We start from the raw sequence: 19,210 nt of genomic DNA on the forward strand, positions 1-19,210 counted from the left end.
CTTAGTATGACTATCTCCAGGTCCATCCCTTTTGTTGCAAATGTCATTATTTCATTCTTTTTCATGGCTGAGTAGTATTCCTTTGTATAAATACACCACATCTTCTTTATCTAGTCATGTGCCGATGGATATTTAGTTTGCTTCCACAGCAAAGGAACTTCTAAAATTAGGTACCAGGAAACTATTTCATGGTCGGTTTTTTTCTAGGTATAATTTATTGCTACAGTGGAGTCCGGTGTCAGCAAATGCATGCCTTGGGCCCTTGAAAAGAATTCCTATTTGAGTGTTGGCTATGGGTTTTCTTTGGTGGAGCTGGGTGCTACTTTTCAATGAGCAGGACTAAAACTTTTTCTGATCGTTGCCCACGAGTGAACAGGAGTTTATAAGGATTCATGTCGTGGATGTCAAGTTTCCCCTCTCTTCTGCCAAGCCGCTTGCTAGGTATTGGTTGTAGAGGAAGGAAGTAAGGCTTTGAGTCAGATGGTTCCGAGAAACCGGACATCGAGAGCAGTCTGGAGGGCCTGCGCCGTGTGGTCCTTCTCGCCAGGAGCAGCACCACCTTTATCCACTTGTGTTTTATCAAAGCTATCTTTGTCTCATCGCCAGGAGTCCCAGGGCCCCTGGGGCTCTCTCTGTCGGCCCCCAGGTGTGGGATCCCTTGTCTCTGGCCCTGAATATTTATAGATTATGTAGCATCCATTAGTTAAGCTTCTGTGTAATGCATGTGGATGTCGGGGCTGAAGACCACCGGCCCCGCAGAGGGTGGGGTGGGTCCTGCGGCCCCGAGAGTGGCCGGAGTCTTGAAGAGATGCAAGGAGGACTTGCTGAGTTCATCTCCCTTTTGTGCAGACTTGCCTCACGGGCGGTGGGGTCCCGTGTGCAAATTCGGCACCCACTGCTGACGGGATGTGTGCAGATTCCACTCCTGGCGCCCGGGAGCCATGTGCAAATTCGCCGGAGGGGTCCAGGCAGCCTTGGCCTGCTGAAGACCCTTTGGAGAGGACCATGGTGGTGGAGGAGAGCTGTGCTTCACCTGGAGCACGCCATTCAGAAGATGTAAGTACCTGCACTTTGAGACGCAGAGTCAGACACTGGTTGCTTAGTGAGATGGAGCAGAGAGGATGCTCCCTGGGCCTCTGGGGAGGAGGATGGAGGGGCGGTACCTGTCCTCAGTTCGCTGTGGCATTAGGACCTCCTGCCTTTATTTAGAGAATTGCTAAGTTAGCAGGGAGGATGTAGCTCAAATGGTAGAGCACGTGCTCAGCATGCACGTGGTCCTGGGTTCAGTCCCCAGGACCTCCTCCAAAAATAAATAATAAACCCTAATTACCTACCCCCCTGCCAAAAAGAAAGACAATAATAGAGAATTGGTACATTACACATCACAGCAAACCCAATAAAAGATGTACCACGTTGCCTAAAGTTTATTGCCTTAAAACTTTGTTTTGGTTAGTAGAATTACTGGTGTATTTATGTTTAAATCTTATCATCTGTTTTAAGAATCTTTTTCGAGGTGGGGTTGGGGACAGCTCAGTGGTAGAGTGCATGCCTTGCTTGCGTGCACAAGGTCCTGGGCTCAATCCCCAGTCCCTCCATTAAAAAATAAACAAGCAAACCTAATAACTTTCCCCTCAAAAAAGAAATTAAAAAATTTAAAAACCTTAAAAAAAAAGCATCATTTTCTCTCTCCTTTTTTGTCTTCCGTTGGATTAACTTTTAGTTACTCTCTGTCTTACACATCCATTTTGCATTGCTTGGATTATTTTTTCAATGGTTACCTGGAGATTCCAGTTTTCACTCCTCACTTGTTATAATGTGATAAATGGAGGATTTTTTGATACTTTCTGGCAACAGAAGAACCCCAGAGAACTTTCCCTCCCTTCATCTCCTTCCCATGTTTTGTGTTGTTACCATGCATTTTAATACTGTAGCCATTCTTCCCAGGCAGAGGTATCATTTCATCTTATGTTCACCCCTTGTTTCATTTTTCTATCAGTAATTTTTTTCTTCTCATAGAACTCTCTTTATTATATATTTCAGTTCAGGGTTATTAAATTCCCTCAGTGCAGGTATCTGAAAATGCCTTCATTTTGGACCATATTTCACTGGGTATGGAATCCTGTTTTTTATTGAAGTGTAGTTGATTTACACTACTGTGTTACTTTTGGGTGTATGACACAATGATGAAGAGATAGATACATATATATATATTATATATATATGTATATATGTATATATTCATTTTCAGATTCTTATCCATTATAGGTTATTACAGGATATTGAATATAGTTCCCTGTGCTGCACAGTAGGACCTTGTTGGTTATCTATTTTATATATAGTTCTGCATACATGTTAATGCCAAACTCCCAATTTATCCCTCCCCCACTTTCCCCTTTGGTAACCACAAGTTTGTTTTCTATGTCTGTGAGTCTATTTCTGTTTTATAAATAAGTTCATTTGTATCATTTTCTTTTAGATTCCACATATAAATGATGTCATATGACATTTGTCTTTCTCTGTCTGGCATACTTCACTTAGAATGACGATCTCCAGGTACATCCATGTTGTTGCAGATGGCATTATTTCATTCTTTTTTATGGCTGAGTACTATTCCATTGTGTATATATACCACATTTTCCTAAACCAGTCATCTACTGATGGGCACTTGGGTTGCTTCCATGTCTTGGCTATTGTAAATAGTGCTGCTATGAACATTGGGGTGCATGTATCTTTCAAACTAGAGTTTTAGGCAGATACATACCCACAAGTGGGATCATTTAATCATATAGTAACTCAATTTTTAGTTTTTTAAGGAGCCTCCATATTATTTTCCATAGTGGCTGCACCAATTTACATTCCCACCAAGGGTATAGAATGCTCACTAGGCAATTATCTTACAATGATAAGCAGGAAGATATTTCAAAATCTTCTGACTTCCTTTATTTCTCCAGGAATTCATCTTCCAGCCTCACGTGTATACGTCAGAAAGTAATGTGTCTTCTTGCTCTGGCTGCTTTTAAGATTTTTTTTCTCTTGGGCTATGGTTTTTATCGGTTTTCTCATAATGACTCTGGGTTTTTATTGTTTGTATGTAACCTACTTGGGGTTTGTAGCTCTTCTTGAATTTGTGTCCCTTCTGCCCTTTCTCTGTCTCCCCCCTCCTCCTCCTCCCCTAAACGTTTGTGATTCCAGTTACATCAACAGTAGGAATTTCATCTTGTGCCTTTATCTGGGACACACTTCTCCCATCTGTCTTCCCGTGCTTCAGTCTACGGGCCTGTTTTCCACTTAACTAATCTTCTCTTCGGCTGCGTCTAATCAGTTGTTAGATTAGACCTACATCCTGCCTGCTTTATTTCAGTTACTGTATTTTTAGTTCAAATAAACATCAAACGTTTAAGAGGGGGTTTTCAGTACTCCCTTGAATATGTTCAACTTGTCCCTTTATTTAAAGTATTTCTCATATTCAGCTGTAGTCTACAGAAATCATACGTCTGCATTTCACGTGGATCTGTTTTTGTGCTTTGACTTTGTTTCCTCTTGGTTTTCAGTCATATGGTCTTGTCTTGCCACATGCTGCTTAATTTTTGATGGACTGCAAGACATTGTATATGGAAGCACTGTGGGGATAATTTGAGGCTCTGCATCGTATTATCATATCCAGAGAGCATTTCTTGTGGGTTTTTTTTGGGGGGGGGCAGGTGGCTTGCCCACACCCTATTAGAGGTCAATTTGGAGTGAAATTGAGCTTCAGTATTCGTGAGAGCTGGTCTTTTTCTGATTCTCATTTCAGTAGAATCCCCGGTGAAAGGAGTCTCTTGCGGTGTTTAGCGGGTCCCTCCTGGATACCTCATCAATTACGGACTCCTCAGCCTCATAGGACTGCCAAAACGTCTGCTCTCCCCTCAGCTATAACCTCTTAGTTGCCTGGAGGTGAAATACGATGCTAGATGTATGCATTATACACATATTATACATATATGCATTTTGGGGGCGTCCAGTCTTTTGAGTTCTTTTCGGCATGAAATTTACTGGCAAGTAAGTAGTTTTACCCATTGCTGAAAGTGGAAAAAATCCCTCTTTGGTTCTCGAGCAGATTTCTGTATTTATATTTTTAGCTTTCACCACCTCCAGCAGCAGTTAACTTTCACGAGGTTGTAGCGCATGATGCTAAGGAGTGCGTCTTCTTTTTGTTCTAACTGTCTCTGCTCAGGTTGTGTCTGTGAGCATCCTGTATCTGTCTGGGGGGTACCCATTCCCTGCGTCATCTGCCTTTACGATGTCCTCTGTTTTCATCAGTCTAGACTGAAAGTACTTTGATTCTTAAGCTACTCTGCACCCTTCAGCCCCCCCCCCCTCTGTCCTTTGAGCCAAGAATCCTATGAATTGTTTCCAGTCCCAGAGTCTCTCTCTTCAAGATGACCCAAGCTTCCGGCAGCTCGTTAAGGGTATGAATCGGTGAAACACTGATCATCTAAGGACAAAAATAAATGCTGTTTGTGAAAGTCGCATTGTACACAGGTGTGTTTGCAAGCCTGCCAACAACTTTCTGAAAGGCTGGCTTTGCACCGTGGTATTATTAAATCCTTGTCTCAGAATTCCCTCCTGGCTTTCTGCACACGTAAAGAAGGAAGTCCCTATTTGTTGCTAGGAAGAGTATGGGGAATATTTATTGTATACTTTTCAGTTTGTATTTCAGTCATTTATGGTCATTATTTTTAAATAAACCTGTGGTCTTGTTCAGATAGATTAGCATGAGTCGACGTAACTTCTTTTCCTGCTTAAGTTAAATTTGTAAGCGTCTAACTTATCTGCAGAAGACCAACGGAAACGTCGTCTTATTTTATCATTTCTTATCAAATCGATAACCCGGAGTTAAATCACTTCCAGGGAAGGATAACATGTCACGACAGCCCACACAGAATTTATTTATCTGTTCTTTGCGGAGAGAAATTAAGGTGACAGAATTGGTGTGTTCCCTAATCCGATTTGAAACGAATCTTTCCGAGATGACTCAAACCTTCTGGCACTGTCTGTTCGCCAGGCTAATCGCTCCACTTGTCAATTACAGCAGATGGCTATGCTATGTATTATTAAAGAGTTTAGGGCTCCGAGACAGTGAGTAATGTATCCAGCGCTTTCAAAAAAAAAAAAAAAGGCTGTCAGGTTTCAAATCTAGAACACTGATTGCCACTCTCCAACACTGACTTAATAAGGAAATTATTTGTATGGTATTTGTATTTGTATAATAGTGCAATTATCTCATCCATCATTTCCCCCCTAAAGGAACATCATTCCTTTAGGAACATTTCCCTAAAGGGGGAAATGATATGTTCTGTGGACCATAGTGTAGGATGTAGTAATGACGTGGGCTGTATCAGGCTTGGAGTGGGCTTGGTGGTCCGATAGGTGTGTGTTCAAACCCCTGTCTCTCTTACTCACTGCCTCTGGTGTGTTTAATGAGTATCTCTGTCTGCAAATTAAACTTTTCACCAGTAAGAGAAGGACTCAAACCATTCGCCTCATAGGGCTGTTGTGAAAATTAAAAGGAATAAATACCTAAGAAGCTAATGAGTACAATTTAAGAATCTGTCTTGAACACCTCGTGAAAAAGGCTTGCTATTATCCTGGTCTTTAATGTCGTGGATAACGTTACCCTTTTGCTTCCAAGAGTAATTGTTAGCACTTAACTTTAATATTTGGATTTGACATACCATCACGATTGAGAATAAAGAGCCCATATTTTAATTTCCACTTTCAAGTTTAAGAGATAGAAAAATCAGAATTAACAGAAAGCAACTTCATGAATACAGGGTTATCTTCTACATTAAATTTTTTTTTTTTTTTTTTTTTTTTTTTTTTACTGAATTTCACCAAAAATGACTTTTGGGGAGAGGTTACTTTTGTCCAGTTTTTACAGCAAACTTATTTCACTTTCTTACCTCTCCTTTACCTCTGCCTCAGGACATTAGCACATGCTGTTCTGTTTTTCTCAGCATGTTCTCTTTCTTACCCCGTCTCCTGTTCGGCTCTAAGACTTCGTTTGAGATGTTACTCCTTCAGGAGTCCTTTCCCTTCCAACAAGGTCAGTGTGACCTTGATAAACCTGCTTTTGATTCTCTGTCATTTTCCTTTACAGGATTTCTTGCAGATTGTCATTTTAGTTGTTATTTGCAGAAAGTCCATCTCTGTCCTCTGACAGTAAGCTGCACACGGCAGGGCTCATGCTGGCAGCCCACTCTTCTTCTTCGTACTCAGCTCTCTGTGAATATCCTTTGAACGCGTAAATAGGTGCCTCCATTAACACAGGGATGACCTGGACTTCCTGCAGAATGGGAAAGCTGGGATCAGAGACTCGGGAGCTGGGTCTGTGCTTTGCCAGCCTCCATCTCAGGTCAGCTCGCTCAAAACCTCTGGGACTGTGGTTGGAGAATCTGCATTCCCAGGGTGGAGACTCACTTAGGATGCTGGTCAGGCAGAGAAGCCCACATTAGGGGTCACCCCAGCCCACCACGCAATTTCTGCTGTGTGTTTGCAGCGAGGACACACAAGTGTGTCCACATTCTCTATTCTCTGTGGCTGACACTTGTACGTTATGTTGCTGGAACCTTTAGGTTTTACTGGACTCCAGGCTGGGGGCACAGGCTTGGCCCCTGACCCTGAATTCATCAGAGTGGGCCAGCTGCTGTAACAAATAGCCCCTAAATATGCAAGAGTCTGTATCTTGTTTGTGTCCCGCTCAGCCAAGGTGGCAAAGGTGTGCTCTGCTCCACACGGTCATCCCGGGATCCAGGAGCCTTCCATCGCTCTGCTCCATCAGCTCCTAGGGAAGTCCTTGTCCTGGGTGGCTCCTTGAGAGAGAGTTAGGCTCCCGAGGAAGCCCTGAGATGGTCTGAGCTACGTACCGTCCTTGGGAGAGCCAAGAAGACAGTCGCTCAGATAGTTTTCTGTGGCGTTTCATCGTCTTGTGGAATTCCCGCTGAAACTGGAAGAGGTTGTGGGCAAGAGCTTGCTATCTACCTGACCTGTGGGGACAGAGGGTAGGAAGAGGGTGCATCACCTCACCACCCAGTCGGAGGGTGACTCTCGTCACATGTCCTCAGCATCCGGGGTGAGAATTCATCCCGTGGTCCCGCTTAGATACAAGGAGCCTGGACACGAGTTGAATGTGAGCCCATGTCCGGGAAGTGGAAACTAGTGACAGTGGGCACAGTGCCGGGCCACTAGTCCTCGGCAAGCCGTATTTGCATCGTGGAGGCAAAACACCACAAAACAACCCAGATAGGTTGTTTTCAGTTATTTGCTTGTCCTAACTGGCTTTCGCTTTTTTTTTTTTCTTTATAGCAGATGATAGGTTGGCCTGAAACTGAGACTTCCGCTGGAGTGATGTGTGACCCCTTGTCACCAGCCTCCCCTCAGTTCGCAGACCTCACAGAGACCCAGACCAGCTCGGTACACCCCGTCCTGTTTCTAAAGCACGCCCCTCTCTCTCCGTGTTGCGGGTTTCTCCGCGTGTCTGTGTCCACTCTCGCGACCGAAGGAGATGGCCCCTGCGTTCCTTCTCCATCCCATCGCTTCCCTGAATGCTTTTTCCAGTTGGGTTGTGATGAGTCAGTTATTAGAGAAGAGACCTGGTTGTCACTTCAGATTCCTTCCCTCCTCCGTCACTGGAGTCTTGTGTTGGTCACTGGGTCATTCTCTTATATCTTGCTTTAGGAAGAATCAGAAAAGAAAAAAATGAAGCATCATCTAGTATATATCTGTCCCTTGACTTTCTTTTAATTCATGGCACAACTTTGGACCCATGTTTCCAATCAGTATTCAAGGATTATGATTTTCCCTTTTTTTCCTCTAAATTGACCCTCATGAATCCAGGCTTTTGTTAACATATGTCCACAAAAGAGTGAACCCAGGTGGACTCTTTAACTCAATGAGAGACCGTCTGAGTTCAATGCTTCCGTAGACATCGGGGATAAACTAATCGAACCCCTCTCTGACAAGGTGACTTTGGTACCTTGCATAAGAACTGTTGGCTTCTCATCTCAGGCAGGAAAGGCTGGGCGGCCGGGGAGAAGGGAGGAGTGCTGGAACATACTCAGTGGGCTGCTGAGTTAGCACCAGCCATTCCTTCCACCTTGTTTTCTGCAGGGAAAAGAGTTCTCTGTCATTTTGGGTAAGACTGCCGTTCTCTGAAGCCCACTGCAGACTAACGATGGAATGGTTATCTTTCTAGCCGCCCGCGGATAAAGCAGAAGGTGGCCCACGTGAGGAACCCTTGGAAGCAAGCCCAGAACGCCCTGTGGATGCCACCAGGGACCCCAGTCCTCCGGACGCTTTGGAGGTGGTGTCCGAACCATTTGCCTCATCCAGCTCTCTTGCATGCTCTCTGATATCCCTGGGGCTGGCTGTACCGCGCACCGGCCGTTACCTCCAATTCCAGCCTCACTTGATGAGATGAGAGGCCGTCTGCCTCTCCTGCTGCCTTAGATCCACCCGTCTTCTCTCTGCTGTTTGCCTTGGGTGATTGGTCCACTTTTTTCCCCTGCTGTCCTCAGCTCTGATAATCATGGCCCCTTCTCTCTTGCAAAGCTGATCTGCAAATAGTAATTGAAGCTGAGAGGCTATGCGATGTTTTCTCGCAGCGTGAGCTTGGACGCTAGTGCACGGCGGGTCTAAAAAGAAGGCCCTAATAGCTGGGAAATTTGGTGGGCCGGGGAACGCTTTGATCCAAATCGAGCATGCAGTGATTTCTTCTTGAAGGAAAGGAGAGATGCATTCTTCTGACACTTCCTCGTAACAGATACTGCTCTTAAACTTTAGACTCTCCGATGATGTAGTTAATGAAGGCGATGGCTAATGTTTTTTCTCTCACAATGATCTAATGACACCTTTTGATCTTTCCTAGCAAAAATACCTCTAGAGCTGAGTGTGGGGGCTTATGATGAAAATTACTGTTGATTTTTTGTATTGTGTCTGTTTTTAAGTCTAATTTTTTTTTCATTGACGTGTAGTCAGTTTACAATGTTAGTTTCTGGTGTACAGCAGAGAGATTCAGTTATCTATATCCAGACAGACATAGATATTTTTTCGATTTCTTTCCCATTACAGCTCATGACAAGAAATTGAATGCTGACTTGTGTCTTAGTCAGCGTGGGTTGCTGTAACAAAAATACCATAGTCTGGATGAACAGGAGACACGTTATTTCTCATAGTTCTGGAGACTGGATGTCCGAGATCCCTTTCTCACCCATCCAGCATCTGGGTGGCACCTGTTTCAGCTTCAGTGCCCTCCTCTGTCTCTCTCTCTATATATATAATTATAAATATAATATATTACTAATTATAATTGATTGTTAATAATACACATATTATAAATTATAACTATATTATATATTAATTCTAAATATATATTATAAATTATAACTATTATATATTATTATAAATATATATTATAAATTATAATTATATTATATATTACATTATAAATATATATTATAAATAACACATATTAATTATAAGTAATGTATTAGTTATAAATGTATTATGTATTGATAATTATAACTACTATATAGTGTATATTATTATATATATAATATATACTATTAGTTATAAATAATACATCTTATATTATAAACAATATATATTACTAATTACAAATATACTATATATTATATGTTAATTACAAATATATATTATTAATTATAAATATATATAATTATTATCACCACGTGCATATTTTTTAAAGTCTTTTTCTAATTTTTGTTAAAGAATGTTTAAAGCAAATGTCTCTCTTATTTTTGTTGATCTGTTTCAGTGCCAACCAAAAGTCAGGGGTGTGTGTGTGTATGTTTACACGTTTCTATATTTATATATTCTCTTACACGTATTCCCTAAGAGGATGGAAATCCTGCCATGGCAAGGGGAAAAAAAATATATTGAAATTGTGATTTCAAGTGGTCTTGGCAGGCAGTCCAAAACATCCTAGGCTTTATTTACGTGAGGAGAACGTTTCCTTTGTTCCACATGGTTGGCTCACCTACGGCGAGACAGCTTTTCTGGGGGGGGTGGGACTGTTAAGTCAATTGTGTAAGTATGTGTGTGACGTTAAAAAAGTATGTGGCCAGACGTTAAAACACATCTCAGGGACTAGTGGCCACAGATACAACTATAATTATAAAATTTCAAAAATCTCAGGCCAGAGAAGCATCTTCTCGTCGGAAGGTTCTACTCGATTCAGCATGTGTTTGGTTCAAAAGCAAAGTTCTAACAGTTGGCATTGTCCCCCTGAGCAGTGAGGTTCATCTGTAGAACAGATTGCTGAGCCGGGTGGGTGCCCGGGCTGGCTTTCAACCTTCGATGATAATGTCTTCTTCTTCTTTTTTTTTTTTTTAATTGAGGTAGAGTCAGTTTACAGTGTAATGTCAATTTCCGGTGCACAGCATCATGTTCCAGTCACACACATACATACATACATTCCTTTTCATATTCTTTTTCATTGTAAGTTCCTACAAGATATTGATTATAGTTCCCTGTGCTATACAGAAGGACCTTGTTGTTTATCTATTTTATATATGGTAGTTAGTATCTGCAAACCTTGAATTCCCAATTTATCCCTTCCCACCTCTTTTCCCCTCTAGTAACCATAAGTCTGTATTCGGTGTCTGTGAGTCTGTTTCTGTTTTGTAAATACATTCATTTGTGGTTTTTTTAAGATTCCACATAAAAGAAATTATATGATATTTGTCTTTCTCTGTTATGATTTACTTCACTTAGTATGATAACCTCCAGGTCTGTTCATGTTGCTGCAGATGGCAATAGTCCATTCTTTTTTATGACTGAGTAGTATTCCATTGTATAAATATACCACAACTTCTTTATCCAGTCCTCTGTGACGACAGTTTCTAAAACCATCTCCTGTGGACTTGTCTCCCCTAGGTGGACCTGGCCATCTCTGTGTCTGAGATTTCCATCGAAGAAAAAGTCAAGGTGCTTAGTCCCGAGGAGCAGCGGAGGAAGTGGGAGGAGGGACGCATCGATTACATGGGGAAGGACGCCTTTGCCCGCATTCAGGAGAAGCTGGATCGCTTTTTGCAGTGAGGTGGTATGTGGTCACACCATGTTCTGTTGTGTGGTCCTGTTCCGTAAACACCTCGAGCCCTTCCAAAGGGAAAGGCTCTCCAACAGTGTGCCTCTATTGACGATTGACCAAGTTGAGTGCCTCACCTATATAACATGGTCCATCAGAAACCCAGCTTGAAGTCCCATGGGATCCCAGCCACCTGTGTCTCCTGGCTTCCCTGGGAAGTCTCTTTTCTTTACATCTTGTCCGCAGAAGGGAGCAGAAATAAACTTCTGGTCGACTCCAGGTAAGAGTCTCTGGTCTTGCTCGAAGGAGCTCAGGGATGCTTCCTGTGACAGAGTCTACAATATGTATCCTATGGAGGGTTAGATGTCTCTGCAGAACGTATGTCCCAAAGCTCATAACACTCGTCTATGCATTTTGCCCCCTGGGAACCGTCCAGAATGAAATGTTCTTTCCTTTAAGACTAAGTAGATGTTCAGACATCTTGAGCGTGACTCTGGTTTAGACTTTGCAACGCATGGCGGAGAAACACCACGGCTGTGGTTTCTCTTCCACATAACCCAGCAGTGATGGACTACCCCTTTTGGACCTGCCAGAGGTGTTTGGAAGGAAGATTCTAACTGACCTGGGAGAGGTAACCTCTTCAGAACTGGTTTACCTACTGGTTTAGAAGAACCAAGGGTTGACAGTGAGTGATGTCTGGTGACCACGTGCTTGCGGTCACAGGATCTGGAGAGGCTCCTTGTCTAGAGGCAGCTGCATTCGAGGTCCAGGACTCGGGACTGCCCTTTACTGGGTCTCGCTACCTCACTTCAAGATAACAGATGGAGTGACTGCGTTCCCCCAAGCCATTTCAACTCAGTTATTTTGGGACAGTTCTCAATTTGTGACTCTGGATGCTTTATTCCAGGAGAAAGCGTCAGCTTCAGACGTATCCAAGGTCTGTGAGTTAACGCGGTATGGTGGAACCTCTCATGGGGTCTCCCCGTGCATGGCCGCCACAAGGATGATTAAAGCCAGATGTCCGTTGCTGTCCTGAAGACAAGAAATGCGGCTTGGAAACGTTTGGACGGTTTATTGATCGTACATGTCCTGTTGAAACTCATGAGTGGACACAGGTTTGGAAGAAGGGCAGAGGGCTGTGTTTAAGCTTCATTCGACGTGTCTGCTCCCACTGTTCACCCCCGAGCGGTTTACCCTCTGGGTCAGGGGATCTGGGTGAGCTTACGACGTCACTTGTGGCCTTAGCTTGTGCGAAGTGTGAGCGACCGGGGAGGCTTTGTCTCTGGGTGTGTGGGTGGTTAACGATCTACAGTCATGCTTGGTTTCGCACACAGGATGCTTCAGGGTCTAACTGGAAATAGCCATACGGACATAGCCATTGGCAGGTTGCTGAGATGGTCACCAGCCATCAGGGTAATCCCGTACACTTGTTCTGGGGAAACAACGTTGGTGCTGTGTGCCGTGGGGTTGACTGTGAGCAACAAGCTGAGACTGACATCCACAACTGCTGGTGAGCAGCTGAGCCTGCTCTGGCTCCTCTGGAGAAGAGGGTTCATACGCATGGCTGGTGGCTCATTGGCCGAAGGTGTACACTCAACACAGACTTCTGTCTTGCATCTACGGTTCATCCCCAGATTGGGACGAGGGCTCGCACGTTGCAAGTAAATTTTAGAACAGCAGTGGGGTCTCCTTCTGCTGTGTGTTTGCGTGTGGTGTTCTGAGCCATCAGAATAATATTTATGTAAATGTGGCTGCCTTTGTCCTGCAGTATATTTAAATGGCCCACTGGGTTTTTCAGAATTGATAGTAGCAGTAAAGTGAGGAGAACTATTTACTTCTTACCCTTGGAAATCTCATAAGGACTTTCTAGGGAAGCCGCCCATTTTCCTAGCATTGGCTTCTCAGCCCCCATCCATCCATCCATTCACCCACCCATCCATCCATCCACCCACCTATCCATCCACTCATCCGTCCATCCAACCATTCATCTGTCCATCCATCCATCCATCCACCTATTCATCCACCCATACTTCCATCCATCCATCTATCCATCCACCCATCCATCCACTCACCCATCCACTCATTCATCCACCCATCCATCTGTCCACCCATCCACCCACCCACCTATCCACCCACTCATCCATCATCCCTCCATCCATTCAGCCATCCATCCATTCACCCGTCCATCCACCCATCCACCCATCCTTCCATCCATCTCCCCATCCACATGGTTGTTGAGTTCTCTCTAAATGGCAGTCAGTGTGACATGTCCTCAGTCAATACATGGAAACATAGGAGAACCTTCAAGAACATTTTAAGGACTTCTAAATAGCACCCCTCAAAAAGGTATAATCCTGTGTTATTTCCTGCAGAATCCCAGTCCCAGAGCCCACGCTGTGTAATGAGTACAGAATTATCTAAGTCGAATCCCTGAGAGAGATGATTCGACCTATACTATCACTAATGTTTTGGTACATAGAAAGCATTTTTTTTTTAATTTAATTGTTCTAGAAATAGTCCCAGTTATTCTCGGCCAGGATGAGACGGCATGGGGAGAAAACGCGTTTCCGTGTGTGCTGACGCGGTCAGCTGGATTAAGATGTGTAGATTTAGATGAGCGCAATACGACATTTTTGTTCCTCCAAGTGGCTTGGTCTGAACCCGCTGACACCGCCGCCGTCTGGGGCTGGAACGCGCATGGGTTGTCCCAGTGCTAACGAGTTTTGGTTTGGAATTGCCAACTCGTTGGAGGAAAATGGAGTTTCCTGTAGCTATGACACCTGACTTGGGAAAGGTAGATGAGTTCTCCTTTCTGAGTTCCTAGCTCTCTACTCTCTAGCACACAGTGCAATTTGTTCTTAGTGCCTTATGCTTGGAAACTGGATGTTTCATACACCAAGTCTTCCCATCGTTCTGAGAAACAAAACTGGAATATTTTCTTGGCACAGACCACATCTGTTGAAAGACTTTGCTGCAGCGCCAAATTAGACCTAGGACGTGAAATATATTTTGCAGATAAAACACATCCTCTTTTTCTTTCTTTAAACTGAAGTACAGTCAGTTACAGTGTGTCAATTTTTGGTGCACAGTGTCCCAGTCATGCATATACATACATATATTTGTTTTCATCTTCTTTTTCATTAAAAGTTATTATAACATACTGAATATAGTTCCCTGTGCTGTGCAGAAGAACTTTGTTTTTAATCTATTTTTATATAGAGTGGCTAACATTTGCAAATCTCTACTCCCAAATTTATCCCTTCCCACCCCCTTTCCACCAGTAAACATGGTTGTTCACCACGTCTGCGCGTCTGTTTCTGTTTTGTAGATGAGTTTATAATGCCCCATTTTTTAAGATTCCACATATAAGTGATATTATGTGATATTTGTCTTTCTGTGTCTGACTGACTTCACTTAGTATGACGATCTCTGGGTCCATCCATGTTGCTGCCAGTGGCATAATTTCACTCTTTTTTACGGCTGAGTAGTATTCCATTGTATAAATATAACAGAATGTCTTTATCCAGTCATCTGTGGATGGACATTTAGGTTGTTTCACCGTCTTGGCTATTGTAAATAGTGCTGCTGTGAATATTGGGGTGTTTGTAGCAGAAACACATCTTCTTTTAAGTTCAGGAGCCAAAAAATATACCAGTGGTATCTTGAAGACAGCACGGATTGTTAACCAAGATGATGAACAGAAAGAATCAGTATGTTTAATATAATCAGATCATCTGGGAATACACTATAGACCCCTCTGAAATATTTGAGGCTCCCCTGGCATTTCTGGGTTACACAAAATTTACTTCCCCACAGAAGTTCAGTACCATCTCATCAGCAAGAGCCTCTTTGCCCGGCGGGATATACACCATCATCTCTTTCTTGGATTCCTCTCTTCCTTACTGGCTCCTGGCCTGACGCAGCCCTCATGACTGGGTTTCCCTGGCCTCCATCCAAGGAGAACACAGACGTTGAATTTGTTTTTGCATTCGAGTGGGTTTCTTCTGCGGTTGCGGTCGGAGTGAAGGAACAAAGGCTTCCCAGAATTTAGAGCAGAGAGTCTGCAGAGCGTCTGGAAAGAGCCAGGCTTGTTTGTGGGTGTTCTTTTCGCATGGGGGGCAGGGAGCTGGTTATGGGTGGCTGGTAAAGAAGCCCGCTGGGGCATCGCGTCCTTGATTAGACCTCACAGGGTATCACAGACACCAGGTCTCCTGCTTAGGGAGTCTCTGGTGGCTTTGTGAGTCTGGCAGGGGGGCGGTCCTGCAAGCGGTCTCGGAGGGCTGGCTGCTACCTGTGGTCCCCTGTCAGCACCGCACCTGCGTCTCCATCCTTGCTTTCCTTTCCCATGGCTGACACCTTCACCCCCAAGCTGATGTCTGCTTGGTGTCTCTCCTTGGCCCCCTACAGGGAGGCGGCCCCTGCTTCCCTACCTAGCATCTGACCGTTTATGTCGGGCAGGCTGACCTCTGACACGGGCTGATTGGAACACTGGATATTCTCAGTGCGGTGAGGAAGCGTTTGGGGTTTCCTTGCCGATGGCACGGGGTCCTGTCTCCCAGTCGGGCGTCTGTGTTTCGGCCACCAGAACTCGCCCAGATGGCGTCAGCAGGATGAAGAATGTGTGGTGAGCCCACGTCGGCGGCCATCCAGAGATAAAGGGGCAGCTGAGGAGCTGATGTGGGGAAGAGGCAAGACCTGGAGCCGCGTGTGGGAGCCACAGGGTGGTTTTCTCTGCCCCACCCAATCTGGACCAGGTCCCCTTTGGTGCCCTTCGGCTCCAGAAGGCAGAATATCTTTTTTTTTCTCTATTAAAGTATAGTCAGTTACAGTGTGTCAATTTCTGGTGCACAACATCATATCCCAGTCATGCATATACATGCATATATATTCCTTTTTGTATTCTTTTTCATTGTAGGTTACTGCAAGATACTGAATAGAGTTGCCAGTGCTGCACAGTATGAATTTTTTCTTTATCTGTTTTCCACGTCGTAGTTAGTGGCTGCAAATCTCGAGCTCCCAATTTATCCCTTCCCACCCCGTTTCACCCTGGTTACCATACATTTGTTTTCTGTCTGTGAGTCTGTTTCTGTTTTGTAAATAAGTTCATCTGAGTATTTTTTTTAAATAATTAGTTTAATTTTTTATTGAAGTACAGTCAGTTTACAGCGTTGTATCCATTTCTGGTGCACAGCATCATGGTTCAGTCATACATGTACATGTGTATATTTGTTTTCCTATTCTTTTTCATTACAGGTTATTACAAGGTATTGAATATAGTTCCCTGTGCTCTACAGTAGGACCTTGTTGTTTATTTTTTTATATACAAACTTCTCTTTTTAATCACCCTCAGAACAAAAAAAAAGGACGAGTGTTCTGATTTCTCCACATTCTCACCAGAACTTGTCCTAGTGTATTTTGATTTTTGTTCTCGCCATCGTGTGGGTGTGGAGCAATCTCCCACTGTGGTTTCCGGTTGCATTTCTCTGATCGCTAGTGATGCTGAGCATCTTTGCATGTACGGAATACCCATTCCTGTCACCTTTAGTAAAGTGGCCATTTACCTCTTCAGCCCATTTATTAGATCATTTGCCTTATTACGGAGTTGCATGCATTTGCAAATATTCTCTCCCAGTCGGCAACTGCTCTTTTCATTTTCTTAATGGTCTCTTTGAAATGTGATAAATGCTCATGTATCTTTTTTTTTTTTTTTAAATAGGCATTCCGTGTCTTATCTAGAAAATCTCTTCCTAGCTCCAGAGGGCAAAGATTTTCTCCTAAGTTTCCTTCAGAAAGTTTTGTGCAGGTCTCTGGTGGATTTTGAGTTCATTTTCGTGTTGTGGTGTGAGCTGAGGGTCTAAATTTGTCTTTTTGCACGTGGCTATCCAATCGTGTCAGCACCGTCTACTGAGCCCTCCACTGGATTTTTTTAACAGCATGATAAATTTTATTTTATTTTATTTTATTTTATTTTATTTTATTTTATTTTATTTTATTTTATTTTATTTTAATGGAAGTAGAGTTGATTTACAGTGTTGTGTTACTTTCTGGGGTAACAGCATAGTGACTCAGGTATACATATAAAAATACTCTTTTTCAGATTCTTTCCCATTATAGGTTAGTACAGGATGTTGAATAGAGTTCCCTCTGCTGCACAGTAGGACCTTGTTATTTATCTATTTTATACATAGGAGTGTGTATCTGCAAATCTCAAACTCGGAATTTGTCCCTCCCCCACCCTTTCTACTTTGGTAACCATCAGTTTGTTTTGTGTGTCTTTGAGTCTGTTTCTGTTTTGTAAATAAGTTCATTGTATCATTTTTTTTTTTAGATTCCACATGTGAGATTATATGATATTTGGTCCTTCTCTGTCTGACTTACTTCACTTAGAATAACGATCTCTAGGTCCATCTGTGTTGCTGCAAATGGCATGATTTTATTGTTTTTCATGGCTGAGTAGTATTCCACTGTATAAATATACCACAGATTCTTCATCCAGTCATCGGTCGATGGACATTTAGGTTGTTTCCATGTCTTGGCTGTTGTAAATAGTGCTGCTATGAACATGGGATGCATGTGTCTTTTTGAGTTAAGTTTCCCTCCAGATACATGCCCAGGAGTGGGATTGCTGGATCATAGGATAAGTCTATTTTCAGTCCTTTGAGGAACCTCCATACTGTTTTCCACAGTGGCCACACCAAACTGCATTCCCACCAGCAGTGTAGGAGGGTTCCCTTTTCTCCACAGCCTCTGCAGCATTTGTCATTTGAGGACTTTTCAGTGATGGCCATTCTGACTGCTGTGAGGTGATACGCCATGGCAGCTTTGATTTGCTTTTCTCTGATATTTAGCAATGTTGAGCATCTTTCCATGTGCCTGTTGTCCACCTGTTTGCCTCCTTTGCAAAAAATGTCTGGTTCGGTCTTCTGCCCATTGGGTTTGTTTCCTTTCTTGTTATTGCGTGGGACGGGCTGTTTGTATGTTGTGGAAGTTAAGCCCTGCCCTTGGATGTTTAATAGGCTGGTATGTGGGGCCAGGCCAAGAGGACTGTGTTTTCCTCTCTGCGAAATTTGCCTTGTTCGGGTAGCTGAGTGGATTCCCTGGACCCACAGAGCATACTTACCCTTTCACAGAGCTTTTATTCAGAGGCAGAGGAGCCGAGGCAGGAAGACAAAGGAGCAGGCAGGCCAGCACCGTGGGGGAGGTGGACAGAAACAGCCCAAGCAAAGTCCTCCACTGCTCCACCGCTCTGTCCCCGGGGCTGTCGGGGAGGGGAACTGGGTTTCCAGGTGACTCAGGCATACATGAGAGGGCAGGGGTCAGTCATGCCTCTGTGGCCACCTAGTTAGGGCAGCGGGCCTAACTGGTTAGGCCAGTCGTAAACAGGCAAATTCTAAGAAACAGAGCCTGCGGTAGAGAGGGAGACTCGTGAACCTTCACCAGAACATCGTAAACCTCCCTGCGCTTATCTTGGCCAAGAGTCCAAGACCAGACTTGCAGGCTTCCCGGAGACACAGAGTTTGCTTCCAACAAGTCGTACAGCAACTCTGTCCCCCGACTCCTGGGGGCCCCCAGCTGACCGGCTGGCCACAGTCCTGGCTCTCTGGCAGTCTGCAGGGAGCACCCTGTCTCCTGGGTTTTTTATTTTTTTTTTCCCTACTTCCCCTCCAACTCAGCCACCTGCTGAGAAAAATGCCTATTTTCCTCAGATTCAGTTTTGCAACATGTTACCAGGGAACTGCCCCAAAATAAAAGCCGTATGATTTGAACACTGAGCCCGTTCCGTGAGAAGAAAGAGGTTTGACTTATGATGAGCAGAACTCACAAGGGGGCATCTAGGAGCTTTGTAAAGGATGCAAAAAAAAAAGTGACCAAGATTTCCTGCAGAGATTTAAAAAGATCAGGGGAGCCAGCTCGAACTCTAAATTGGAAGCAAAGCTGTTTGCATTGTTGGTTTTTTATAGGTGGGACGAAACTTGGGGTTTTTAAACAAGGAAACAGAAGAAGGGTGTTCAAGTCTGTTTATTTATACTATAGGGTTTTGTTTTTTCTTTTGTGCGTGTTCTCTGGGTGGGGAACGTGGGGATGTCTGAAAACAGAGAGAAACATATTTCATTCTTGTCTGCG

At 43.7% G+C, this 19,210-nt stretch overlaps 1 protein-coding gene across 11 annotated transcripts in view; it reads left to right on the forward strand.

Annotated features, from left to right (window-relative positions):
* The window catches only part of GYG2 (glycogenin 2), a 48,546-nt gene that overhangs the window by 16,296 nt on the left and 13,040 nt on the right, over window positions 1-19,210 (forward strand). For 6 of the 11 annotated variants that reach the window (XM_074359456.1, XM_074359458.1, XM_074359455.1 and 3 more), the window contains exons 8-11: window positions 850-1,056; window positions 7,345-7,452; window positions 8,234-8,341; window positions 10,936-18,858. In XM_074359456.1, coding sequence (XP_074215557.1) covers window positions 850-1,056; window positions 7,345-7,452; window positions 8,234-8,341; window positions 10,936-11,097 — 585 coding nt within the window. In that variant the 3' untranslated portion in view covers window positions 11,098-18,858. Of the gene's footprint in view, window positions 1-849; window positions 1,057-7,344; window positions 7,453-8,233; window positions 8,342-10,935; window positions 18,859-19,210 lie in introns of those variants that run through there. The other 5 variants (XM_074359462.1, XM_074359463.1, XM_074359464.1 and 2 more) reach the window with 5 other exon arrangements.

Source organism: Camelus bactrianus, chromosome X (assembly GCF_048773025.1).
Source record: "Camelus bactrianus isolate YW-2024 breed Bactrian camel chromosome X, ASM4877302v1, whole genome shotgun sequence".
Classification (NCBI taxonomy): domain Eukaryota; kingdom Metazoa; phylum Chordata; class Mammalia; order Artiodactyla; family Camelidae; genus Camelus; species Camelus bactrianus.